At 46.1% G+C, this 27885-nt stretch overlaps 2 protein-coding genes across 18 annotated transcripts in view; one reads left to right on the top strand and one right to left on the bottom strand.

Moving 5' to 3' along the window:
• Nucleotides 1-27885, top strand: part of LOC122452806 — a 51914-nt gene that overhangs the window by 3002 nt on the left and 21027 nt on the right. For 9 of the 17 annotated variants that reach the window (XR_006272854.1, XM_043486451.1, XM_043486452.1 and 6 more), the window contains exons 2-4: nt 22795-22902; nt 23282-23482; nt 27544-27744. Coding sequence is in view for 9 of the 17 variants with exons in the window: in XM_043486451.1 (XP_043342386.1) it covers nt 22854-22902; nt 23282-23482; nt 27544-27744 (451 nt within the window). In the remaining 8 variants the exon portion in view is untranslated. Of the gene's footprint in view, nt 1-22794; nt 22903-23281; nt 27745-27885 lie in introns of those variants that run through there. The other 8 variants (XR_006272855.1, XR_006272858.1, XR_006272856.1 and 5 more) reach the window with 6 other exon arrangements.
• The window catches only part of GABBR2 (gamma-aminobutyric acid type B receptor subunit 2), a 356730-nt gene continuing 346655 nt past the window's right edge, over nt 17811-27885 (bottom strand). Inside the window, exons 16-19 of the mRNA XM_043486441.1 lie at nt 26553-26735; nt 26048-26177; nt 23093-23210; nt 17811-20386 (exon numbers count right to left, since the gene is read on the bottom strand). Coding sequence (XP_043342376.1) covers nt 20221-20386; nt 23093-23210; nt 26048-26177; nt 26553-26735 — 597 coding nt within the window. The 3' untranslated portion in view covers nt 17811-20220. The remainder of the gene's footprint in view (nt 20387-23092; nt 23211-26047; nt 26178-26552; nt 26736-27885) is intronic.

Raw genomic sequence — 27885 nt, 5'->3', positions numbered from 1 at the left:
ATTACAATTGGAGATTGTAGCACACCACTTTTAGCCTTTGTGAGATTTGCTGGAAAACAGCCACAAAAAACAAAGATACAGAGATCAGAATGCAATGATAAGGTTGAATCAATTAAATAGGGATTTTTTTATGTTATGCTCCATGCCAAAAAGACATTTTTTTTATCTAGAAAGATTTTGTGCCAGCAAGTACCTTGTCATGAAAATTTGAAAATAATAACAAAAAAAGTTAACCAAACAATTTATCTCTTAGAAGTAAAAACAAATTTTCTAAATAGCTATTGGGTAAAAAGGAAAATAGCTGCCATTATGAACTATTTGGTGGAGGAAGGTAAAGACAATAAAAGCTGTGCTTATCAATATTCAGCTTGAATGCTTAGTCACTGGTGTCATATGGACCTCCAGTATTTGAATTCTAGCGCCAACGATTATTGTGTGATCTTGGGACATAGACTAGAACACTGCCATTCTTGTGGGTAAAGAGTTGGAAGGGGCATTGCACGTTTCTCAACTTTTTTATCCTGTTATAGGTTGAATTGTCACCCTTAAATTCGTGTGTTGAAGTTCCAACCCCAGTATCTCAGAATGTGACAGTATTTGGAGATTAGGCCTTTAAAGAGGTAACTAAGGTAAAATGAAGTCAGTAAGGTGGGCCCTACTCCAGTTTGACTCATGTCTTTATAAGAAAAGATTGGCACACACATACACACCCACACACGCACGCTTACTAAGATCTGGGGAAGACAGCCATCTACCAACCAAGAAGAGTGACCTCAAAAGAAACCAGCTCTGTCAACACCTTGATGTTGGATTTCTAGCCTTCACAGTTGTGAGAAAATTAATTTCTGTTGTTTAAAGCCCAGTGTTTCTTTAGGGCAACCCTAGCAAACTAATACATTCCCTGAACAACAGAGAGCTTCCTTGGAAACCCGTCACAGGCACAGTTCATAATGAATTAGAGCGCCATGAAAACCCTCTGAAACTTTATTTTATAAACATAAATAGATGCAAATTCATGCCAGTTTAGTATAAAATATTTTACGTTAATTTCTAAAAAGCTGAACAGTGGGACCCTACTCCCAACCACTTCCACGCCGAGGGATGGAGGAAAGGAAGAGTGTACAGGCTCCAGCTGGGGTGGTGTGTGTTGGGAAAGCTGGTCACTGGAATTTTCATTGGCCCATTATAACCTCTCTGGGTTTTGGTTTCCTCATCAGTAAAATAAGGATAACAATTCCTCCTCAGGGCATCCCATCGAGTGTTTGTGAAGACTAAGAAGTAATTATGGCAAATTTGGGGGTTGGTATCCCTAATCTGCTGTAATGTTAACATGCTCATGGTGGGAATTCCATGGTGGGCCAGTGGTTGGGCCTCTGTGCTTCCACTGCAGTGGGCACGACTTCCATCCCCAGTCAAGGAACTTGGATCCCTCCAGCTGCAAAAAAAAACAGAAAAACATGCCCTGGGTTGCTCCAGGGGAAAAGAAGATGAAAACGGTAAAAATAGATTTAAGTTTTAGGTTTAGGGATATTAGAGGGAAACTTCTGTTAATCTGGATGCATTAATTGCTGTGTGTTCTAGTGGATGCACTTCTGGTTATTGCATCAAAATATAGTAACATCCTTCTTCTTCCCCTTCAAAATTTGGTAACATCCTTCCCCTTGAAGAAAAGTGTCCTCTGCACAGCTAGAGGTGGTCAGAAAGCGACACCTTGTGGCCTTTGTGGTGTACTGCCCTTGGGTATATTGGGCGTTCTCAGGCTCTCTGAAAAAGTTGGCTTAGAACTCAACATTCAGAAAACTAAGATCATGGCATCCGGTCCCATCACTTCATGGCAAATAGATGGGGAAACAATGGAAACAGTGACAGACTTTATCTTTTTGCGCTCCAAAATCACTGTAGATGGTGACTACACCCATGAAATTAAAAGACGCTTGCTCTTTGGAAGAAAAGTTATGACCAACCTAGACAGCATATTAAAAAGCGGAGACATTAGTTTGCCAACAAAGGTCCGTTTAGTCAAAACTATGGTTTTTCCAGTAGTCACGAATGGATGTGAGAGTTGGACTGTAAAAGAAAGCTGAGTGCCGAAGAATTGATGCTTTTGAACTGTGGTGTTGGAGAAGATTCTTGAGAGTCTCTTGGACTGCAAGGAGATCCAGCCAGTCCATGCTAAAGGAAATCAGTCCTGAATATTCATTGGAAGGACTGATGCTGAAGCTCCAGTACTTTGGCCACCTGATGCGAAGAACCGACTCATTTGAAAAGACCCTGATTCTGGGCAAGATTGAAGGCCGGAGGAGAAGGGGATGACAGAAGATGGGATGGTTGGATGGCATCACCAGCTCAATGGACATGAGTTTGAGTAAACTCTGGGAATTGGTGATGGACAGGGAGGCCTGGTGTGCTGCAGTCCATGGGGTTGCAAAGAGTCGGACACGACTGAGCAACTGAACTGAACAGGCTCTTATGCTAAAGGGCTTAAAGTTAAATAAGAGTTGCTCAGTGGTGTCCAACTCTTTGTGACCCCATGGACTACACAGTCCATGGAATTCTCCAGGCCAGAATACTGGAGTGGGTAGACTTTCCCTTCTCCAGAGGATCTTCCCAACCCAGGGATCCAACCCAGGTCTCCCGCATTGCAGGCGGATTCTTTAGCAGCTGAGCCACAAGGGAAGCCCCAAAAGGCTTAAAAGAGGTACCAAATAATGTTCCCTTTTCCCCACAATATATCCTAAACAGGCAGGTTAATAATTTGACATCTTTAAAACATATATATTTTACATATTCCTGCAGCCTGTTTTTTAGTGAAGGGTAGAGAAACAGATTTTCTATTAACAAAATCATGTATTTCTTTGTATTCAATATAAGGGTTTATTACATGCACTAATGAACATTTTTTCTTAAGTAATTTGGAGTTGCCTTCAATGTTGAGATTTTTTACTTATTAATACTTTGGGACAATTTCATTTCTCTTATTAAGGAAGGAGTACTCCTGCTGCAGCTGCTAAGTTGCCTCAGTCGTGTCCGACTCTGTGCGACCCCATAGATGGCAGCCCACCAGGCTCCCCTGTCCCTGGGATTCTCCAGGCAAGAACACTGGAGTGGGTTGCCATTTCTTTCTCCAAGGAAGGAGTACAGTCTTATTTAAAATATGATTTTAAAATTTTAGGCTTTCTGGTCAGGAAAATGTCATCATATAATGTCTAACATTTATTTTTGAGTAATATTTTCAGTTGATAATAAGCCCAAAGAATTCATGTTTATTTGACAATTTTTATTTTTAAATACATTTATGATTTTGTTCTTCCAGTGTTACTGAGGTATAATTGACTTATAGCACTGAATAAATTTAAGGTGCATAGCATAATAATTTGAGTTACATACATCATGAAGTGATTATCACAATAAGCTTAGGAACATCCATTATCTCATGTAGTTACAAAATTAAATAAAAAATTTAATGGAAGACTATTTTTTCCTTGTAAAGAGAATTCAGGATTTACTCTCAACTTTCATATATAACATACATACAGCAGTATTAATTATCTTTATCATGGACATTTTATCCCTAGTACCTATTTATCTTATAACTGGAAGTTTGTACCTTTGACTTCCTTCATCCATTCCCGCCATACCCTACCTCTGACAACCATAAATCTAATCTCTTTTTATGAGTTTGTTTTTGAAGTATAATTGACTTAAGACACTGTGTTAGTTCCTTGTACACAACATAGTGATTTGATATTTCGGTACATTTCAAAATGATTACTGCGGTAAATCTACTTATACTCTGTCCCCATACAAAGATTAAATAATTATTGATTATATCCCCCAGACTGTACACTTCATTCTTGTGACTCATTTATTTTGCAACTGGAAGTTTGTACCTCTTAATCTCTCTCACCTATTTCTTTCCTCCCTCAACCCCCTCTTCTCTCACAACCACCTGTTTGTTCTCGGCATCTGTTTAAAAAACCCTGTTCTGTTTTGTTATATTTGTTAATTTGTTTTATTTAGTTTATCTTTTTGGCCACACCACTTGGCATGAAGGATCTTAGTTCTTCAACCATGGATCAAACCTGTGCCCCCTGTAGTGGGAGCTAGGAGACTTAACCACTGGATTGTCAGGGAAGTCCCACTTTTCTTTTTTTAGATTCTGCATATAAGTGAAATCATACAGTGTTTACTTTTCTCTATCTGACTTTTTTTTTACTTAGCATAATGGCCTAACTTTATCTGTATTGTCACCAATGGCAACATTTCATTCTTTTTTGTGGCTTTGTAATACTCCATTGTGTATATATGCCAGATCTTCTTTATCCATTCATCTGTTGATGGGCACTTAGCTTGCTTTCATAGCTATTGTAAATAACACTGCAGTGAACATAGGGGTGCACGTGTTTTTTTCAGATTCGTGTTTGCTGGATTGTATGGTGGTTCTATTTTTAATTTTTTGAGGAATCTCCTTACTGTTTGCCATGATGGCTGCACCAGTTGACATTCTCACCAACAGTGCATGAGGGTTCTCTTCTTCACAACCTCACCAGCACTTGCTATTTGTTATCTCTTTGATAATAGCCTTTCCTGTGGGTGATTTTAATTTGCATTTCCCTGATGATTATGATATTGGGCATCTTTTCATATGCTTGTTGGCCAGCTGTATGTCTTATTTGGAAAAATGTCTGTTCAGATCTCTGCCTGTTTATTAATAGGATTGCTTGTTTCTTAAATGTAGAGTTGTATGAGTTCTTTGTGTATTTGGAATCTTAACCCCTTATCATATAAATTGCTTGTAAATAGATTCTTTCATTCAGTTGGCACCCTTTTTGTTTTGTTGATAGTGTCCTTCACTGTGCAGAAGTCTCTTAGTTTGAGGTAGTCTCATTTGTTTACTTTGGTTTTGTTTCCCTTGCCTAAGGAGACATCCAAAAAAAAAAAAAAAAAAGAAATGCTGCCAAGATTGATGTCAAAGAGCATACTGCCTATGTTTTTAAGTCTTTAATCCATTTTTAATTAATTCTTGTGCGTGGTGTGAGAAAGTATTCCAGTTTGGTTCTTTCTGCATGTAGCTGTCTAGTTTTCTCAAATACATAATTTCAAGGGAATTTTATTTAACTTTATTTATTTAGTTTTATTTAGACACACAAGTCACTTGCAAATAGGATTCTCGCTGACAGTTTTCATATTAAAATATTGAAGTAGGCAGACAGAGAAACAATGTTTAGTTTTGCATGTATACTTCATAATGTCGCATGATCTCAGAAGTTAAGATAGGCTTCCCAGCTACCTGGCAGGGTCACTGTAACATAACGAATGTTCACTACATTGATCAAATATTGCATGATTGAACATAATGGAAACTCAGTTCCACGTGTCCAGCACACATTTCACAGCGTTTAGTTGTAGACTCTTGAAAGAAATGACCTGACATTGAACAGTTTTATTTTATATTCCCTCTCAAATTCTGAATGTAAACCAGATTCTGGAAAAGGAACTTCAGTTCCAAGGAAACGTTCCTTTTTAATTGTTTTATATTTTAAAGACTCACATAGTGTGGGAGAACACTTTTAGTTTAATTTTCACAGATTTGTAAACCAGAGAAAGGAAAGTCTGAACCTCTGTGTTCTGTGTTCTTGGTGGGCTTGGCCAGGAATGTAGCCACTCAGTTAATGGGCAGGAAGAGATCCTGTGGGAAGTGAGCTGTCAATCGCGGTGGCACTGCCGTCATTTCTTCTCTAGCGTCTCTGGAGTTAGACCGTCTGGGTTTAAATTCTGGCCCTGTCATCACTGGATGCATGACTTTGGGCAAGTTACTTAACCTCTCTGTGCCCGAGTTTCTTCTGTATATCTGAGGATAATCTTTTTTAAGAAATTAAAAAGTTTTTTTTTTTTTTTTGAAGTACAGTTAATTTACAATGTTGAGTTAGTTTCAAGTATACAGCAAAGTGATTCAGTTATAACTAAGGATAATCTTAATACCTATTCTGTAGTGTTATTACATGTGAGATAAACCACCTAAAGTGCTTACACAGTGTCTGGCCTATAGAAAGCATTTAGTAAGTGTTGGCTACTATTATTAGTATGAGTTTTAGGAATCATAGGTTTTTTTAAGCTAGTAGGACTCTCAACATTCATTTGATTCAGGTCATTGTCCAAAATCTCTTATTTTTATTCCAGTCTAGCAGATAAGATAGTTTTTCTATTTATTAGAATAATAGTAAATAAATAATAATAAAATGGTTTCATTAACAGGATGCTCCAAACTCTTCTAAAAGGTAGTCAACTAGATGGCAGTCTTCCTTCAAGGAGGAATAATGTTTCTTTGAAAATCCAAATGCTTTTGAACGGTGGTGTTGGAGAAAACTCTTGACAGTCCTTTGGACTGCACGAGATCAAACCAGTCAATCCTAAAGGAAATTGGTCCTGAATATTCATTGGAAGGGCTGGTGCTGAAGCTGAAGCTCCAATATTTTGGCCACTTGATGTGAAGAACTGACTCATTGGAAAAGACCCTGATTGATGCTGGGCAAGATTGAAGGCAGGAGGAGAAGGGGACACAGAGGATGAGATGGTTGGATGGCATCACCAACTTGATGGACCTGAATTGGAGCAAGCTCCGGGAGTTGGTGATGGACAGGGAAGCCTGCCATGCTGCAGTCCATGGGGTCGCAAAGAGTCGGACACAAATGAGTGACTGAACTGAACTGAAAAGCATAAAAATGGCCACTCTCCTGGAGGTGGTGTTCCTGGTAATGGGTGCATGACCCATTCGTCCCTGCACATTTCAGGAGCTGCCTTTCTCCTTTCCATTGGGTTATTGGGAAGCTTGCTCCAGGGCTGAGTGCAGACAGCCATTTGGTGATTTTCCGTGCTGTTGACATGCATTGCAGATGTTTGGGAGCACAGGGAGAGAGGGATAATTGAGATGACATAGCTCTATGCTCCTGTTTCAAATGAAGGTTGAGAGTTAATAGAGTACAGCTGAAGTCACTTGATCACTCACCTGCAGAGAAAAGGCAGGTAATAACATACATGGGTTAAGTGGGTTGAGTACAAGGGGAAAACCCTGCAGTGCAGGCAGAGTAATAAATGTCAGTGAACACGTGGCTGTGATATTGGGTAGAGTGGGGAGTGGTGCTGGCCATGGTGAGCTAAAGAACATAAGACCCGTGGAAAGGGGCACATCCGCTCAGCTCTGTCCCCAGTAACAACAACAGAACACTCCGAAGGCACACCGTGTACTAATAAGAGCAAGTGCATCTGTTTGCCCCATATGACATGCATGTCATCAGTTTGCAACCTCCAAACAAAGGTCTTTGGGCCGCATTCCAACTTCTCACCTGCTATAGGGATTCCCTTTCTCACCTCCCTATTTGAACACTTTTGGAGAGTGGCCACTTCCTCACGAGGCTCTCTGCTGAACCGAAACTGTCTCTTTGAGCTGGCTGCAAGTTGTCCTCCTTTGTCCCTCTGTAGAGATGTGGAGTAAGACACGTCTTTGATAGATGATAACTTCCCATAGGAGGTAAGAGTTGTCATGCTGCGCTTCCCCACTGCCCCCGTCCTTCTTCAGCTGTGACATGACATGGTTTCTAGGCCTCACTGTCTGGTTCCTGTCCTCCAGAGCTGCTTGTTCAGAAGCCTCATGATGGGAACTGCAGGTCTGAGGGTAAGGCGGCACTTGCACACACCTTGTAACTTTGATTTCCAAGAGGCCAAGCAAATAGGGACATCTGTCCTGCCAAGTCCTGTCTTCCTCCTCTGACATATTTTGGGTCCATCAGAGAATGGGGAAGGAAAGATCTCACTTTTGCAAAGCCATGTGGAAAAGTGGAAGGATTTTCCTGAGAAAGGAATTTCTTTGAAGATGATAGGTGTTTGCCCTGGGACCCTGAGCTGCTCTGAGAACAGAAGGTGATACAGAAGCCTACTCTGGAAACTCAGCCTTCTCCTCTCTCCTCAGCCTCTCTCAAGATAGTTGCAACCTCCACAGCCTTCCTCAGTGTTCATTCAACCCACAGGAAACCTGTATCCCATTTTAATCCACTTTATGGGAATGCTACTGACCACCTTGGCCTCCTCCTCCCCTCAGGCTGGGCCATCTTTTCCAGCCCCTTTTCTCCACACTCCAGCAGCACCAGCTCTAGGCATTGGGCAGCCCAGCGGTTCTGAGATTTTCAGATAAAAGGTGTTGCCAGTCCTTTATTGGTGAAGGGGAGAAGGTATGTACAAATACTTTGGGTGCCCTTAGTCTTACAGGGGTAGGAGAACTTGTCTAATGCCCACCCTGCTCCCTAGGGCATGGGAAAGCAATGGGTGTTGCTCCATGAACTCTACACTTTCTTACCTCCTCTGCTTTTGACCAACAGTCCCCACCTCTGCCACCCTTCAGGCTGTATGTATGGGGTCAGAAGTGATTAGTGAGTGAACGTGCATGTTGGGCCTGCTCTGCAGAAATCACATGAAATCACAACTCCGTATAGGCCCTGCCTTAAGATAACAGCCTCACATCTGGTGGCCCTTTGAACTCAGAATGGAAGCTCTAAAATCAAATCCAGAAATGCTGGTAGCATTCCACCGTGCTTTCCCAGTGCTAAGTTAGAATTTACTTCCAAGTAACCTCTACAAACAGTGGGAAGAGGGTGGCCTGGATTTTCTCCCTTCCCCAGATTCTTCCCATACAGTGCAGACTGCTTTAGCTTTGATAAATGTGCATGAGACACTTTCTCTAGTTTCAAGAAATGGTCTAGGTAGAATTGTTATATGGATTTCCCCCTATTGGGTGAGCCTTTGTAGCATGAAGTTGTGAGAGGGAAGGGGTTCAATGCATGGGTTTTCTTCTTTTTTAAAAAATTTTATTGAAGTATAGTTGATTTACAGTGTTGAATTAACTTCTGCTGTACAGAGTGACTCAGTTTTATACATATATATGTATATATGTTCTTTTTCATATTCTTTTTCATTCTGGTTTATCACAAGATATTGAATATACTTCCTTATGCTGTACAGTAGGACCTTGTTTATCCATCCTATATGTACTACTAGTTTGCATCTGCTGTTAATAATCTCAAACTCCTTCCCTCCTCCACCTCCCTTCCCTTGGGAATCACAAGTCTGTTCTCTCTGAATTTCTGTCTCTGTTTCATAGATATGTTCATTTGTGTGGTAGTTTAGATTCCACATAGAAGTGATACCAAATGGTATTTGTCTTTCTGACTGACTTGGCATAACATGATAATTTCTAGGTCCATTCATGTTGCTGCAAATGAAATTATTTCATTCTTTTTTATTTCTGAGTCATATTACATTGCTTATATATGTAACACGTCTTCTTTATCCGTTGATCTGTTGATGGGCATTTAGGTTGCTTCCGTGTCTTGGCTATTGTAAATAGTGTTGCTGTGAGCACAGGGTGCGTGTATCTTTTCGAATTAAAGTTTTGTCTGGTTATATGCCCAGGAATAGGATTGCTGCATCATATGGCAACTTTTAGTTTTTTGAGGAATCTCCAGATTGTTTTCTATAATGACTGCACCAGTTTACATTCCTCCCAACAGTGTAAGAGGCTTCCCTTTTCTCCACACCCTCTCCAGCATTTATTATTTGTAGACTTTTTAATGATGGCCATTCTGACTGGGGTGAGGCGGTATCTTGTTGTTTTTCTTCCCTGGCTGCACTGGGTCTTTGTTGCGGCACGTGGGTTTCTCCCATTGTGGCTAATGGGACCTTAGTTCCCCAACCAGGGATTGAACCCACGTCCCCTGCATTGGAACGCGGATTCTTAACCACTGTACCACCAGGGAAGTCCTTCATATAGCAGTCTTTATTTAAAGTCTATTTTGTCTGACATGAGTATTGCTACTCCGATTTTCATTTCCATTTACATGCATACCTTTCTGTATCCCCTCACTTTGTTTGTATCCTTAGATCTGAAGTGAGTCTCCTGTAGACAGCATGTATATGAGTCTTGCTTCTGTATCCATTCAGCCAGTCTCTGTCTTCTGGTTGGAGCATTTACTCCATTTACATTTAAGGTAATTATTGATATGTTTGTTCTGATTGCCATTTTGTTAATTGCTTTGGATTTGTTTTTGTAGCTGTGTTTTTTTTTTTTTTTTAATTCCCTTTTCCTTTTGTTCTCTTGTAATCTGATGACTCTCTCTCTGTCTCTCTCTCTCTCTTTTTTTTTTTTTCCGGTTGTGCCGCTGTGCCTTGCGGGATCTTAGTTCCCTAACCAGAGATTGAACCCAGGCTCCCACAGTGAAAGCGCCAAGTGCTAACTACTGGACTGCCAGGGAACTCCTTGATGACCATCAAGGAGTGTTTGGATTGCTTTTTCTTTTGTGTGTGTGTATCTGTTGTAGATTTTTGGTTTGCAGTTAACAATGAGATTTTGATATAGCAGTCTGTATATATACAAGATTGTTTTAAATTGGTTATCTCTTAATTTCAACTGCATTTCCAATGTTCTGCGTTTGTACTCTCCTCATGAGAGAGTACAAAACCTTGCTGGTTTTGATACCATATTTGTACGCACATGATTTCCTGTCGTTACTGTATGTTTGCTTTTACCCGTGGGCTTTTCCATTTGTAATTCTCTTGTTTCTAGAAAAGTTGTTAGAGAAGTCCCTTTAGCATTTGTTGCAGAACTGGTTTGGCGGTGCTGAATTCTGTTAGCTTTTGCTTGTCTGTAAACCTTTTGATTTCTCTGTTGACTCTGAATGAGGGCTTTGCTGGGTGTAGAGTATTCTTGGTTGTAGGTTCTTTCATCACTTGAAATATATATTGTGCCACTTCCTACTGGCCTGCATGATTTCTGCTGAGAAACAGGCGGATAACCTTATGGTAATTCCTTTGTATGTTATTTGTTGCTTTTCCACTGTTGTCTTTAATATTTTTTTTCTTTGTCTTTCATTTTTGTCAGGTTGATTATGATGTGTCTTGCTGTGTTCCTTTTTGGTTTATCCTGCCTGGGACTCTCTGCACTTCCTGGACTTGGGTGACTGTTTCTTTTGCCATGTCAGGGAATTTTTCACATGTCAGGGAGTTTTTCACATTTTTAAAATCTCTCCAAATATTTTCTCAGGTCCTTTCTTTCTTCTCCTTCCGAGACCCCTATAATGTGAATGTTGATGCATTTAAAGTTGTCCCAAAGGTTTCTTAGACTAACCTCCTTTCTTGTCATTCTGTTTTCTCTATTCTGTTCCACAGCGGTGATTTCCATCAGTCTGTTTCCCAGGTCACTTATTTGTTCTGCCCCATTTATTCTGCTATTGATTCCTTCTAGTGTATTTTTCATTTCAGTTATTGTTCATGTCTGTTTGTTCTTTAAATCTTCTAGCCCTTTGCTAAACACTTTTTGTATCTTCTTGGTCTGTACCTTCATTCTTTTTCTGAGATCTTGGATCATAATTGTTCTGAATTCTTTTTCAGGCAGATTGCCTATCTTCACTTCACTTAGTTATTCTTCTGGGGTTTTCTTTAGTTCTTTGTTTGGAACATATTTCTCTGTTAGCTAATTTTGTTCAACTTTCTGTATTTGTGGACTTCTTTCTGCAAAGTGAAGGGTTGTACGTCTTCTTCCTTCTGCTGTCTGCCCCCTGGTGGGTGAGACTAGGCCAGGGGCTTGTGCAGGCTTCTTGTGGGAGGTAACCACGAATAGGTTTACCTGTGTTTTCATTTTAAGGTCCTCTAAAACAAATTAGTAGGTATGTTCTGGGTCACCTGAACCCAGCTGCTTCTGCTGAGGCTCTCCGTTGAGCTGCGCTCAGTGGCTTCAGTCACGTCCTGGCTCTGTGACTCTGTGCACTGCAGCCCGCCGGGCTCTTCTGTCCGTGGGGATTCTTCAGGCAGGAAGACGAGTGGGTTGCCATGCCCTCTTCCAGGGGATCTTCCCAACCCAGGGGTCGAACCCAGGTCTCCTGCATTGCAGGAGGATTCTTTACTATCCGAGCCCCCAGGGAAGCCCTGAGGCTATTTAAAAAGTATAAAGAGGGTATATTCCGGCACTGGACTGCTGTGTTCAAATTTCCTCTCTCCGTCCCAGCTGTGTGATACAGGCCGGCACTCACACCCTGAGTGCCTTTAGCTGCGAAAGCGCGGCAGTAATTGTTCCTGCTCTGGGGTCCCCGTGAGCTCTAGGTGAGATTATGTTTGCAAAGCCCGTTGCCTAGTGCTTTATGAGCATCAGCACTCAATCATCGTTCGATTTGCGTGTATTATCTGGATGGCCCCACGATTGTCAGTAGCTCATGAGAAAAAAACAAAGGTGGATTTAATAGAGAAGTGATGTGTTAGAGTTGAGTGAAGGCCAAGTGATATTACAGTGTGCTGAATAAATGAAGTTTTCACAGTACTTTAAATAAAGAAAGGCAGTGTGATAATTGAGTCATCACACCAGGCAGGCTGAACTCAAAGAGACATGCCTGGGAACAATTGGTACTGTGCTTGTGTTAAGAGCTGCAACTTATTTTTCAGCAAAACCTCATTTATTCCTTTAAATATCTGTGTTGTTAAGATGTTTTTATTGGTCTTGTCATTTTCTGTGCATTTAAGTCATAAGTCTATTTGGCTTTTACATGGAAGATATAAGCATGAGTTTACATCTAGTTTGAACATATTCAGGTAACTCACTGTATAATAAAGCCAGTTACCTAATGCATTTGAAAAGGTATCCCTGTGGTTTCAAGTACTACCCTAGGTCTTTTGCATTGGAATTCAGATGGAGGGAATGAGCAAATGTTTTTCCTCTTGGTGGAGGGCTCTAACTCCCAGTTAGGGTGTGGTGGACCAGAGCAGAGACCTTGAGCGTGACCTCAGAAGCAAAGCCTGCCGAACTGACCACTCTTCAGCACCGGCAGTCTGAGCGCGGGCTGGCGGCTTCTCCAGCTCTAACCCCAGAGCTCTCTGTGTGGACTTGACCCTGTGACCCGTCGGCCACAGTGTTACTGGTTGTGTTAGTGTTGTGTTAGTCGCTGCACCGTGGCCGACTCTTCGTGACCCCATGGACTGCAGCCCACCAGGCTCCTCTGTCCATGAGGTTTTCCAGGCAAGGATACTGGAGTGGGTTGCCATTTCCTTCTCCAGGGGAGAAGGGATCGAACCCGGGTCTCCTGCACTGCAGGCAGATTCTTTACCGACTGAGCTACTTTCTGGTATTTCTGCCTTTGCAGTCAGGATCTTTGAGACGGCTCTAAGGGAGAAAATGTCTCCTGTTACTTATGTAACCTGGATGTCAGCAGGGGTTCCACTGCCTAGTGAGATCTAGAGGGGATTAATCCAAACTTCCCATCCCTGCCATACCTGACTCTGGAAAAGGCCAGTGCCTTTCTGGCACACGTGTGGATTTCCACAGACCTTGTGCTCATGCTAACGTCTGTCCCTGTTTCTGCTTGTGCAGGGAGATTATTTTCCCCTCTGCATCTTCTTTTATCCCCACTTTGATTTCCATCCAGACGTAGAATTTGTCCCTTTCTTTCATTTCCACTAAAACCTCCAAGACTTCTGCTTGTATAGTAAACTAAACTGAAGGTTTAGGGGTATTTGGTGGGAGAGAGTGTAGGGAAGGGTAGAGGAGATTTTATTTTATAGCAAATGAAGGACAGGGGAGCCTGGCATTCTGCAGTCCATGGGGTGACCAAAGAGTCGGGTATGACTCAGTGACTGAACAAAATGACTGGATATCAAATGTTTAATGCTTCTGTTCTTCCAGATCTTTTGGCCACTCTGCCCTCTTCCCCTTTCACCTTTCTCTTTCCTTCTACTCCTAAATTTCTAGTCCTTTCAAACCTAACTGTTCTCCTGTCTCTATTTCAGCCTTGTCTTCAGAATCTCACTTTTCTCCCCCACCTCTTGTCAAGAGAGTCTCCCTAACAGTGTCCTTCCCAAGATGCATTCCGTTGTTGGGGAGCTAGATTGTGGGCTGCACCTTGCGCTGATTGAAGCTCTTCACTTTACATTCCTCTTGTCTGGGAATGAAACAAATATCATCTGAGTGCTTACAAAGCGCTTTCACCTACATGAGCCCTTGGGTGAGATATGCCCATTTTACAGATATGGAACAGAAGCTCAGAGAGGTTGAGTGAATTATCCAAAGCTACATAGCCAGATGAGTTGGGGAGTAGAAATCTGCACCCAGATCTGAAGATTTTCATCTGTGACCTGTGTCATCGTACACAGATACGATGTACACAGGATGAATGCTGTCTGAACCTTCTGGCGTCAGGGGCCACACGGATTCCACTGTAGATGATTAACATGGGCTAAGCCAGTCGGCCTGAACGGGGTGTGTCGGGGCAGCCCCGGCAGCCGCAGTCGGTGTGTGCATTCTGCGGGAGTAGGACTGCCGGTTCCCACCCCATCCCTACTCTCCCTTTCCTCTTTTGCTGGCTAGCTCTTTCTCATCTTCAGGTCTAGGTGTAGAACTGGCTACATAATGTGTGGGACTCAGTACAAAATGAAAATGTTGGGCCTCTTGTTCAAAAGTTATTAAGAATTTCAAAATGGCAGCAGAACATGAAGCTAACTATTGGACTCTTGGAAGCAACTATACCATCACATGCCCAGGAAGGCAGACCTGTAGGGAGGTTACACCCCCCAGGAAGCATCCTCTGGCTCCCCATTCTGAGCTCCCCACTTTGAGCTTATTACACGCTGTCTTTGTTTCTTCTTTATGCACCTGTTCCCCTATTACCCTGCGAGACCTGTGTCCTGTTCACTGCTGTTCCCATGTTCCCAACACAGGCCCTGACAAAAAGCAGGGGCTTAGTAGATGCCCTCTGGGGGATTGGGGCCCCTGGAAGTGGGACCTGGAGGAACCAGGTGGTGAATAGTCATGTCCAGGCAGGACCCACGAGGCCCGTAAGAGTTTAGACCAGTCATGACTGAGGCTGTGGGACTGGCAAGGATTTAGGGCATGGGGTGCAGGTTGGATAGGGACTGATTTTCTCTTCAGGAGACTGTCAATCATTTACCGCCCAGAGCCTCAGAGGCCCTACTGCTCAGGACCACGCAGGGTGTGAGCAGCCGGGAGATGGGGCACCGGCAGAGGACCGGCTCAGAGAGCATGGAAGGGACAGCCTGACCCATACTGGGCCTTCCCTAGCCTCCTTAGGCTTCTCAGGCCCCCTCTCCCCTTAGCTGCCCTCCTTGCTCAGTGGTGGGTGTGGGAACAGATGTATTTTCCTAATGTCTCCTCATAGCCAAGGGAAAAGAGGGGGCAGAATTCTCAAAGTTTCAGACAGCAGAGAGCCTCAAAGGCAAGTATGTCCTTAGGGATTGCTGATCCTTGAGCCCGGGTGATGTCAGAGCTCAGTTTCTCTTTTCATTTCTCTCGGGTTGTAAGGCAAGATTTGAGACTAAGATCTGGCTGAAACCCCGAAAGGGCTCTGATTGGCTGGGCTTAGGTAATGAGCACATCTTTAAGCCAATCTCTGTGTCCAGGGAATTGGACAGCCCTTGTGGCTCAGCTGCAGTGTGGGAGACCTGGGTTTGATCCCTGGGTTGGGAAGATCCTCTGGAGAAGGGAAAAGCTACCCACTCAGTATTCTGGCCTGGAGAATTCCATGGACTGTACAGTCCTTGGGGTCACAACGAGTTGGGACACAACTGAGTGACTTTAACTTTCCTTTCTGTGTCCAGGGAAGGGAGCAAGGATGGTTCCTCCAGGGTCCCTCCCATAGGTCCCTCTCGTCCCCCAACAAACAGAGCCCTGCTGCCGGGGGAGGGGCAGGAATGGGCTGGACAGGCGGAGCAGCCAGTGACTACTGGTGCGTTTTCTGTTTTCTTTTTAAACCCAGCACCACGTCCTCTCCCTGACCTTGGCTTCTGAGCCTCTGGAGTCCGATCCCGTGAGGATTCTTATAGAGAGGAGACTGCTGAGCATGGAGAACAGTCTGGAAGGTCAGGGCTGTGGCTGGTGCCCCAGGTTCAGTGTTTTCTAGAAGCCTTTCCCACCTTGCTTCAGAGCATATCATCCCAGGGTCGTCTCCGCAGCACAGGGCAAGGAGACTGCCAACCAGTGTTTTCTCAAAGTTCTTCAACTCCGGAACACTTCTCGTTGAGGCTCGGAAATAGTCTTTAGTTTCACCTCAAAAACAAGCTAATCATAACCAAAGAAAGTCAAAGAGACCCCTAAATGAAAGAATGAGGTGCCCACCATCCTTGCGTCCTTTCCTTTAGACTTCAGTTACCACAGAGCTGCTCCCCGAGGCCAAGCAAGGCATGAAGAACTCTACTCATGATGGTGATGAGCATTTTCTTGAGTCCCGAGAGAATTTTCAGAAGTGTTAGGAGGAAAGGCCAAAATTTTCTCCAGTTGATTCCGTATTTAGTGGGGAAATAGGAAGACTTCTCAGTAACCTGAGGTGGTGGAGCAGTGTCTCCCTGCTGTGGTTGTTCTGGGTCAAGTGTGAGGAACGAGCTGGATCTCAAAGTGAGAAAATCCAGGTTCCATGCTTCCCTCTCAGGACTGTCTGCTTGACCTTGGCTCCTGTCTTTGGTCCTCAGCTTAGCCCGTGTGTGAAGTGAGGCGCTGGACAAGCTGACCCCTGAGGTTCTTCTTAGCTCCTAATTTCTGTGAGTCTAGATCAGGTAGAGAAGGCGGACTAATCAGGATTCTGGTTCTGTCCCTGCCTTCACCATGGCTCATTCGGTGACCTGAGATAACCTTGTTGGACCTGTTCCCCACTCTTGACCCTCCTGTGTCGCAGAGGAGGGCTGTGTAGAAGGTGGCCAGGGTTCAGGAGACCTGCTCCCTACAGGCTCACCACTGAGGATCCTGTGCACTGGGAAACCCCAGCCTGGACCTGCCTTCTCGTGAAGTCTGTGGGTCCAGCCCCCGTTCTGGGGCCCCCCACCCAGTCCCATGGCCTCAGGCCTCCCTGGCCGGCTTTGGCCACGTTGGCTCTGCTTAGTCTTCCAGACCTGGAAACCAACACAGACACGCCTCAGCCACACATTCAACTCTGCAGGAGCCTCGTCAGGGACTGTTCCGAGCCAGTGAGAGAGCTTGATGCTAGGGGAGGTGGGGACATGGAGGAGGTAGACGTACCTCCCATCCGTGGGGAACTCACGGTCTGGGGTGGAGAGGAAGGGCCAGCACGGGCCTGTACCCAGTGTGGTGGGAGAGGCACAGCAGAAGAGAACATCGCAAGTTGAAGGAACTGAGAGGGCATTGGGATGAGACCTTGAAGGGTGGGGTGGGCTTGAGATGGAGCTGCAGACTCGGGGCCAGGGTGGTGAAGGAAGTGCAGACAGTCTGCAGGGTCCGGGGGAGGTGGGCCATGTGTCTGGAAGGAGCTTGGGACCGAATCTCCACAGGCTGTCATGGCCTGGAGTGGGAGTCAGGGCTAGGGAGGCAGTGAGGCTTCTGAACTGGTCAGGAACCTTCTGGTTGCAACTGCTGGGAACTGAACTTGAACTAACCTAGGCAGAAAGAGTGGCTCATTGAGAGAACTGACCATCTGTGGACCAGGGGTCTGCTGTCCTTCAGAAACAGCTGGCCCGGTGCTCGGACACCACCAGCAGGGCACATCGTTTGATCCCGTTTCTCTCTGTGCTGGCTTCGTTTTCCTCTTCTGTGTTGGCGACTTCTCTGCCTTGGAAAGAGACTGACTGGCCCAGGTGAGGTCAGCTTCCCTCCCCAGGACTGTCACCAGAAGGCAGCAGGGCTGCTCTGCTCCTGTCTGCAAAGGCAGCGTCTGGAGGAAGGGGCATGCTGGGCAGACTCTCCCAGAGCTACCCCCGAGTTTCTGAGCAGAAGGATATGGCCTGATCTGACCTGCATTTGGGGAAGAGTAGGCATTAAAGACAGTTTTTTTCCTTTTATTCATAAAAACAAATTTGCAACAATTTATTAAAAATTGATACCATGCAATAGGGGTACGAGAAACTCCTCATTTACATTTGATTCTGGCAGTTCCAGTCTAATTTAAAGCATTTGTGCACTAACGTTCATTGGAAAACACCTTCAGGCTGAAGCCTCTTAGGAAATGTATGGTGTGTTTGCTGCATATAAAAGAACAGAACTGTTAAATAGCTAGAGTCACTTCTGTGGGTCTTGTTATTTGTGGGGAAATTGAAAAAAAATCGGGTGAACCTACAGTATCATTAAGACAGAGAATGTACTGTGTGGGTTAATCTAGAAGACTGTGCACGCTCAGGAGTCACAACGGGTCACAGACGCACACACTCACCTCCGACTGTCTGATACTTTTGTGTTTTTTTCCTGCTATGTTGGATTAATATTTCTACAGGTATTGTTTTTGTGTGTGTGTGTGTGTGTATACATTATGTACAATGAATTGTCTCTTTCCCCTTGAAAAATTAAATGTGATCCTTTAAATTAAATCTGGTTTGGTTAAATCAAGAAAGCAAGTAAATACTGTAATACACAGTGAGTGACAACACCGATTTTTAGTGCCTAGACAGACAGTGACTTCAACTTGACCTGTGATGTGTTAGCATTCTTTTCCCCCCTAAAAGCCATGTTCCTCCATAACCTCTCTTTGGGGGAGGGGAGGGGAATGCTGTGCTACGTGAAATAGGGTGTTTGGAAATGTTGGTGATGGTTGAGATTCCCTTGGGCCCTTTTGTGGAAACCTGGTGGTGACAGCGCTGTATTCCTGACTTCAGTGGTCTGGGAAGAGATTATTGCCTGCCTGCTGAAGCTGCCGTTAGGTTTCTGTAGGGAGCTGAGCGAGTGCTCGGTTGTGGAGACGTCCCGGACGTTGTCACTCAGGCCTTTCTTTAGCAGAGAATGAACCTGTCTAGGAATGTCACAGACGTCATCGGGAGCCCCTCTCCCGCTGGGTGGATCCTGGCAGAGGGCTGTGCTGGGTGCTTCTCTGGGCCGCAGCCCTGACTGTCCTGAAGGTCATGGTCATCCTGATACCTCACGGGTCAGGGCCGCTTCACTGATCGGTAGGAAGCTTTTCTGGACAAGATCAAGTTTTGATCCTCAGAGCGACCCTGTGAGGTAGGCAGGACGGGTGTTATTTCAACCCCAGTTTGTTAGTGAGGGGAGACAGGCTCAGAGAGACATGACCTGCCCAGGGTCATGGAAGGACTTAGCAGTGGAGCAAGGGCCCCAACCCAGGTCTGTCTCACTCCCAGGCCAGTGCTCTCTGGGCTTCCTTTAAAAGGGAAGAGCGATCTTATGAATGAGAGTAAGTATGCTGATTGATCACCCCCACCCCGCCCCGGTCCCCACCAAGGGCAGAGCCTGCAGCTTGTCTGGATGAAGGCCGCCTTCTGGAAGGTAAGGGAAGCTCTCAGCTAACAACATTCTCCCCATGACTGCGGGATGTTCTCTAGCGGATGCCCCCGATTCACTTTGGTCAGAAACAAAGTCAGTGGAAAAAAAACAAAACAAAACCCCAGCCAGCCCTTGGGCCCTGATGAGAGAGGTTAAAGTGCACAATCTTTCTTTATCGTGTTTGCTGGGAACAGACATTCTGTGATTAGCCCGGGTGTTCCCCTTATTATGGGGAGCACCTGATAGGAACACAAAGACATGGGCGGCATGGAAGGTGCATGGCCGACTGTGGGTGAATGCTGCAGCGCGTGTCTGCAGTGACGTGCCCTAAATCCCCACGGTCCCGGAATGGGTGTTATTGTGTTAATGTGTGAGTCGGCCTACGGGTACCCCAGCCCTTGGCCCGCAGAGCTGTGCCTGGCCCCCCTTCCCGCAAGACTCCCTGTTCCAGGAAGGCTGGGGTTGGCTGGGCTGGCCGCTGGAGGCTTGGCTGCCCTGCCTGCCTCCTTCCCCAGGGGGGAGACAGGCTGGCCCGGGGGCCACTGCCAGTGGCGCGTGTGGAGCGGCAGAGGCGGTTTCTCCGGAAGCCTCCGCCTCTTCTCAAGGCTGCTCAGGGCCACTCAGTGACTTCTAGCTGGAGTTGTAGCGACTTTCTCCTTGTCTAGGATTTTTTTTTTTTTTTGCAAAGTTTCAAATATCCTAGCTGCTCTTCCTTGGCAGACATGAAGGAAGAGGTCATTTTCATTCCTCTTCTTTGTGAAAGAATAAAAACTTCACAAATAAGGCGCGAGGTCGGTGCCAAGTGCCCCCCATCCTGTGGACCGCGTGCCATCTGAGCAGCCCCACAAGGCCAGCCGTGGCGCCAGCTGCTCCACAGCCAGAGCCGACAGTGTTCCCGCAGCAGCGGCCTCTGCTCCGTGTGGTTCTGTCGTGGGGAGGCCCCGGCCCCAGGCCTCCCACCCTCACAGGCCTGAGACCATAACTCGGAAAGAGGGTGGCACGTGTCTGTGACGGGGGCTGGCGGTGGGGCTGACGCAGGGGCTGACGCAGCTGGCGTCCACGCCTCCAATGGACGGGAGGTAGGCGTGGTGGAGGATGGGGAGCTGGAGGGACAGCCGGCGCTGGATGCTGTGGCAGGAGAGAGAAGAGAGGAGCGTTAGTGAATGCTAGCTGGCTGCGCTCACCAGGAAGGCCCCTGGACTCGCCTGGGCCAAGAAGCTGATGGTAGGCTTGCAGTTCTCGCTCAGTCCAGGGTCTGACCATCCTGTCATCCAGTCACTTACCTATCTGGCAGGTGTCCAGTGCAGGCCTACCTGTGCCAGCTGCTGCCCGGCAATAACCACGGTGACAGTAAGCAGGGAGGAGGCCGGCTTCTTGAGCTTCCAGTGCTTCCTAAGAACAAGACTTTGCCCTTTGAGCAGGGCTTTGCTGCAAACACAGACAGTTCTCTGCTCTTGCAAGTCTCCAAATGGACTTGGCTTTGGGTTCCATCCCTGAAAGGCTTCTCAGCTGCTCTGTCCTACCTCATTGGTGTCCCTGATGCTGGCCAGTTCCAAAAGGTTCCCTCCTGGTCTTTGGCTTCTTTGGTGACTAGTGTACTCTTTCCAACACTGGAGTGGGGCATTCAGGGCTCCCCAAGATCTGCTTCTTGCCAGGTTCTCCAGGTGAATCTTCTACCCGCTCCCACCAGACATTTTACCCTCTTGTGGCTAGTTTCCCCTAAAACCCTGCTCATGGGCAGTCTTCCAAGCCTCTGCACACGCTGTTTCCCCAGCCTAGAAAGCTCTTCCTCTGCTTTCCCTTTAAGGTCCAGTTTAAATGTCATCTGTTTTGTACTACCCACCCCCACCCCCCCACGCCCCCCCGGAATGAGCTCTTTCCTCCTCTGAGCCCCCACAAGTCTTGGTAAATTCCAAGAAATGCAGTAAAAAACAAAAAACCAAACCTGGGGCTGGGCAAGCAGGATGACAGAGGAGGAGCGGAGAGTCCCTGCTCACTGCCTGCCCTTCTGCCTGCCTTCTCATTAGTCCCCGTGAGCAGCAGGCAGCAGGGCCACCTCAGCTGTCGTGAAGACTGCCTTGGGGGTGCGCACGGGCCACTGCTCCCCTGCCCTGCTGCACCTTGCACAGTGCGCTGCTGCATCTGGGAAGTTGCCTTCCCTGGACTCTCAGGCCACCTTGTGTCCCAGAGGCCACTCAGGGGGAAAATCCCTAGGACTTCACAGAAGCCGCTAGGCAAACGAAGTACTGCTGTTTGCATTAGAAAGATGAGGAAAGGGTACAGAGAACCTGCTCTTCTGGGTACAGAAACAACCAGGACTGGGAAGGTGGGACGACTTCTGTTGAAAGACAGTGCTTCATGGGGCAGTAAATCAACTCACAGGTGCCCCTGGTGTGCAGGCAGGTGTTGGTGGGGCTCTGAGATGCACAGAGCCAGAGGCAGTGCTGCCCCCGTTCCCTGTGGCCCTGCTGGCCAGAAAGGTGTACCCACGTGCTCATGAGAGATGAGTGTGTTGGAGACCTCATTTTGAAATTCAGGTTGAACTTGTATGATGTCATCGGTATTGGCAAAGAGTCCAGGAAAATGGGGAGCTGAAGGATGAACCTGACCTGGGAAAGGGTGTTGTGCCTGAGCATCCTGAGCAGGGTGGGATCTGTGTGTTGCTGTCAGAGCCTCGCGTTCTGCTGTCTGCTAGGATCCTGTTTGCTTTTCCCTGAATTCAGTGCTGGAAGCTGTGTTCAATCCAAGGGACACAGGAAGGACTTACACCTTACCTTCAAGGTGCTTGCACTCTAGTGCACGGAGCTCATAGGTGGATCACTGATGAGTGCCATGTAACCATCAGTGATTATACTGGACCCATCGGCTTCAAGGCCTTGGAGCTAAGTGGGTCGAGAGGCTCTCAACTCTGTGACCACCTGGCCCCAAAGGACACTGCGGTTGGTGAACAGGCTCCTTTTGCTGGCTCCTCCCTGTGCTGTCACTTCCTAGGGAACAAGTTTCAGGGTTGACACTTCTAACTGCTGCTTCTAATCTGCCGTAAACTGGGAAGAACTAAAAATTACCCATGGGGACAAAGCTACCAGAGATGTCCAGGGCTTTGCTTAGATGTCACGTTCTCACTGAGCCTGCTCTGACTTTCCTGTGTAAAATTATACTCTCTTAATTTTTCTCCAAAGCACCTACCATTTACATACAGGGGTTTGCTTTTTTGTTACGTTATTGTCTTGCCAGATAAAAGGTAAACTCCATTAAGGGAAGGAGTTTTATTTGTTTTCTTCACTTCTGTGCTCGATACATATAGGTCTCAGTAAATTAGTGTTAAGTAAATGTATTCATTTTTACATGTAACAAAGGCTGTGTGCCTCCTCAGTTGGTTCAGTCATGTCCCACTCTTCGTGACCCCATGGACTGTAGCCTGCCAGGCTCTTCTGTCCATGGGATTCTCCAGGCAAGTATACTGGAGTGGGTTGCCATTTCCTTCTCCAGGGGATCTTCCTGACCCAGGGATCAAATCCGTGTCTTCTGCACTGCAGGTGGAGTCTCCTGCTGAGCCATCTGGGAAGCCCAACAAAGGAAGAGAACATGGGATTTGATGTTGGACAGACCCAAGTTCAAACCCTATCTCTTGCATTTGGCAACTGGTAAGCTTTGGCAAGTCACCTCACTTCTTTGAGTATTAGTCTTCTTATCTGTAAAATAAGCATTGTAATTTGATCTGTATCATGAAATTACCGTAGAGTTCAAATAAAGTAATGCATGTGAAAACATGGTGCCCATTGTAAATCTTGTGTAGTACCCTTTGGCAGTAATTCCAAAGGAGAAGGTACTTACTGTTCTGGGGAGTTTATATCTTCTATAGGGTCTTTGCACGTTCGAGAGGGCTCTGTTGTGTTCCACTGTAGCTGGGGATTTTGATCGAGGTGATTTTTTAAAATGGCCTTTCCCCCATCTGAATGCAGAACAACAATATTGCAATAATTCTATTAATTTTAAAAAAATCAACATTGTATCTATTTTTAGGATACTGCCCAAGAAGACAGAATGCAGAAGAGCCCATCTCCCCTGAGTTCTCTAAGCCCTTGTCCCTGAGTTGCTCTCTTGAGCCCAAGGCAGGGAGCCTAGAAGCTCCCATCCAGGGATGGACACGGCGTGCTCGAGATGTGGATGGTGTACCGTGGGACCTCCCTTTCTGTAAGAAAAAAGGGAATCAAGTTGACCAATGTAGGTAACATAACTTAGTAATGAGAGGTTCTAATATGAAGGTTCTTTTCAAGGGTGTGTTAGGAATGTAATGACAAAGAAAAAAGAACTCCAAGAATGCCACGGATTGAAAAGAAGAATAATCATAAACTGCTGGTGGGAGTATAAACTGTCACAATCTTTCTGGGAGGTACTGTCAATAAGTATCAAACACTTTAAAAAGTATGTTTCTTTTACTCAGAATTTTCACTTTGAGAAACTATCCCAAAGAAATAGTTAACAATCCCTGTGATGATATATACAAGATGTTTAAATCACTATCCTTTACCATATCAGAAAGTTACAACTAACCCAAATTTGTGCAGTAATAATGGATTTGTTATTTTCTAATATGTTCAAATGGGGCCTCCAAAGAAATACTGTGTAGCCACAAAACATGATGCTTTCAACCTTCTTTGTGCTTCAGACCCACCTGGAGAGAACTAAAGAAATATAAAAACATGACCTCGACCTGAGAGATCCGGATTCATTTGGTTTGGAAAGGGCTTGGGTGCTTTCTTTTTCTGCTACGGGGGCAACCTTATATGTATATATGCCATTTTGCATCCACGTGAGCACAGTCAATTCTCTCCATTCGCGGATTCTGAATTTGTGAACCTGCTGACATCTGTTGGTAACCCCAGAGTTGCATACCCATGATGCTTTCACTGACATTTGATAGCACACACAGCATCAAAAACCTGAGTCACTCTCCCAGCTGAGGTTGAACAAGGCTCTGCCTTCTTGTTTTCGCTCTCATGTTACAAGTATGCCTATTGTGGTCTCTGAAGTACCACACTGTGCGCAGTTCTAGGTTGTGTTGGTGATGATTTCACGGTTTAGAATGGCTCCCTTGCCAAAGGCTGAAGTACCGTCCAGTGTTCTGGTCAGCCTCTTCTTTTGTGGTTTCTCTGTTTTACATCAAACTGAAAAGATTCCCCTTCCCCTGCTGCGATCACAAAAGAAACTCTCCTATGGTTTCTTCTGGTACATCCATGGTGTCACTTTCTTATATTTAAATCTTCTATCCATCTGGAATTTATTTTTGGGTAAGTTGTGAGGTAAGGATCTAACTTTATTCTTTTCCAGGTGGCTACCCATTTATCCCAATGAAATGTACTGAATAATTCATATTTCTCCGCTAATTTGAAGTGCCCAATTTCCTTGTTACTTATCTCAGTCTAAACTTTTTAACAATCAACCCTCAATATATAAGAATTATATTGTTTATAAAATAAAATACTTCTTATATAATAAAAAAGAGACTAAAGATTTTTCACTGATTTAAACAAACTGATTTTATAAAATTAATGACTATATGCTAATGACAGGATGCAAAAAGTAGAGAAGTATTAATGAGTAGTATGCAATAATAGAGAATTTATATAAAATTAAGTTAATTTTCTCACCCACTCTCCTCACATACTGTCCCTTTCACACAGGTGGATACTGTTAACAACCTGGTGTTTATTCTACCAAATCTTGTTTAAAAAATGCACCCATACAAACACATATACATACATGTGTGTACATTTGTGTATATCTTAATTCTGGTCTTCATTGGACTTTTCTTAGAGATCTTTCCATATCTGCACAAATAGATTTTTGTTGTTTGGTTGCTGAGTCATATCTGACTCTGCAACACCAGGGACTGTAGGCCGCCAGGCTCCTCTGACCATGGGATTCTCCAGGCAAGAATACTAGAGTGGGTTGCCATTTCCTTTTCAGGGGATCTTCCTGACCCAGGAATCAAACTTATATCTTCTGCATTGGCAGGCTGATTCTTTACCACTGAGCCACCTGGGAAGCCCTGCACAAATAGATACACCTCACTCCGTAACAGCTGTACCATGGGCCTTGTTGGGGCTGTATCATAGTAAGACCACCCCAAATGACAGGCAGGGAAGTTAATTCCAGCTTTTCTCACCTAGCAGGTAGTGTTACAATAAGCACTGTGTGTCTACACCTTTGACCATGTGCGACTGTTTCCAAGTGGCAGCCTCTTGCTAGGGGAGTTGCTAGTGAATGAGCTTAACACCTGACATTTAGACAGCGCCAGACCAACTTCCAGAACATTGCAGGAAAATGTCCATTTCTGTATGCTCTTAGCAACACTGGTGCCCTTTTAAAAAATTTTGCCTAAATGTAGGCAAAAAATGGACTGTTGTTCTTCAAGTGGTTGGTGGGATTGAGCATCATGTCATCTTACAGACTATCCCTTTCCTGTACATAGATGAGGTGTGTTTGAAACTGTAATGCTGGGAGAAGTCTGAGTACCTTACTCACTAAGAACAGTGTGCCCCTAGTCAGAACACCGGGAATACCGGCAGTGCTGTGGACACGTGGAGCTGAAGCCTGGGGGACTGAGGAACAGAAGTGCTGTGTGTAGGTGGGTCCCCAGGTGGGGCTCCAGACAATGAACTGTGCTCAGAAGTCATGGGTTTCAGACCCACTTGTGGGGCTTCAGGCCTGCCCTGCACCGCCCCTCTGCGCCTCAGCGTCCTCAGCTGTAAAACACCTCGTACCCAGGGTCCCGCCGCCTCCTACCTGTGCTCTCGGTGAAGTTCCCCAGGCTGAGGATGTCGTTGAGCTCTTGGTAGTGGTTCTGTTTAATGTAGGTGGTCTTTTCTGGCGTGTCCTGCAGCTGCATGGTGACCTCCTCCAAGTCTTTGTCCAGCTAGAAGACACAGGCTCCAGCTGAGTGAGAGCTCCTGCCCTGGCCCCAAGTAGGAAACTCAGTTTTCCCAACTCATTGCTCTAATCTGGGGGCTCACAAATCTCTTAAGAACTCCTGTTAAAGAATGTCTTGAGTCGGGCATCACTGGACCGCATAGCCTGGGCCAGGTGGGCAATAAACTCCTGTCAGATTCTGTGTAGTTTCTGTTCCCCCAGTTCTTGCTGCAGCCACAGTGACAGGAGATGGGGCTGCGGCATCACGACGTGGTGATGCTCTGGGGGATGTGGGGGGAGCGGCAGCCCGGGGAGTCCCTGCCCGAGGCAGAAGGGCCCGGGTGGGAGGACGGGGCCCTGAGACCCGCCCTGTGGGAGGTACCTCTGTGATCTTCATGCGCAGGCGATGGTTTTCTGACTGCAGGCCCTCCAGGCGGGATGTGCTTGCTTGGTTCACGCTGGTGACTGAGGTGGAGGTTTTAGAATCTTCTTTCTTCTGATTCTGAGTGAATTGGAATCGTCTGTTCTGAGTGGCTGCGTCTGGGTTTGTTCTCAGAGTGATGAGCTGCAAGGACAGAGGAGGGCTGAAAACAGGACTCTGGGGTCTACACTCCCCCCTGTCCCTCCAGCTGCTTCCAGGGGCCCTGTCCAGAGGCAGCAGGGGACCCTGGGGACCACGCAGCCTGGGCGTCGGGAGCCCAGGCTCAGCCTTTCTCTGTCCTTTTGTCTGGTGTGTGCCCTTGGGCAGGCCCTTCCTCTTGCTAAGTCTTGGGTTTTTTCCTTGCTCCTAGATGTCTGGTCTCCTGACCCTGATTCCATGAGAATCCCAGCCATCCTGCAGAGCCCACCCAATGCCCCTTAGCCTCACTCCAACTGAGCCTCATTCCACCTTAGGCCTTACTCCACACAGAAAATAAAAACAGCTGTAGGCGACAGCTGTGAAGACAGTGCGCAGGCTTGTGCTTGTCAGAACCAGGGCCACAGCCTCTGTTCGCCAGGACCTCACGGTTCAGAGGCAAGGAGCAGGGATGGAGAAGGGATCTTCCCCAGGCCAGAGTGCTCGCCATGCTGCTCTGGGCCTGGGCTCAGATCCAGGGAGGGTCTGTGCAAGGATGGTGAGGATGAAGGAAGTCTGGGGAGAAGGGATGGCATGTGTGAGCACCGGAGGCCTGGGGCTCAGGCGCTTATAGAGAAGGGCGGCTGTGTGGGGACAGGGCTCTCTGGCAGAGACAAGGAGATCGATGGTCCTGGAAGGCAGGCCCGTGGTGGGGACCCAGTCCTGGAGCCAGGAGCGCAGTGAAGAGCTAGAGAGGGTGAAAAAGCAGAGTGACCCGATAAGAGCTGGGCTTAGACTCATCTGGCATCTTCCACAGGGTGGAGAGGAAGTCAGCGTGCAGGCGAAGAAGCTGTGGCATTAACCTGGAGCCTGGGAAGGTGTTGCCAGCTAAAGGAAGGAGTGTGTGCCAGAGGCCTTCTGGAACAGAGCCGACGCTGCCTACGCTCGAGGCTGAGGAGCTGGGGGACCCCCAGTGGTCTCCCTCCCCCTTTTCTAAGGCAGATACTCCCTAACTCGGGTCAGTGGCTTCTCAACTGTTTCTGTGTCCTGCTCCTCCTCTCACTCTTGAAGGTCAGGTTTCCCTCTACACAGATCAGCCTCCTGCAGGGGTCAAGGCCTCGGGGTCACCTGCCCACTGCTGGATAGGATAATGTTGGGG

The sequence above is a fragment of the Cervus canadensis genome, chromosome 14 (assembly GCF_019320065.1).
Source record: "Cervus canadensis isolate Bull #8, Minnesota chromosome 14, ASM1932006v1, whole genome shotgun sequence".
In the NCBI taxonomy this organism is placed as follows: Eukaryota; Metazoa; Chordata; class Mammalia; order Artiodactyla; family Cervidae; genus Cervus; species Cervus canadensis.
Note: the sequence above shows the minus strand (reverse complement) of the source record. Positions and strands in the feature narration are given on the sequence as shown.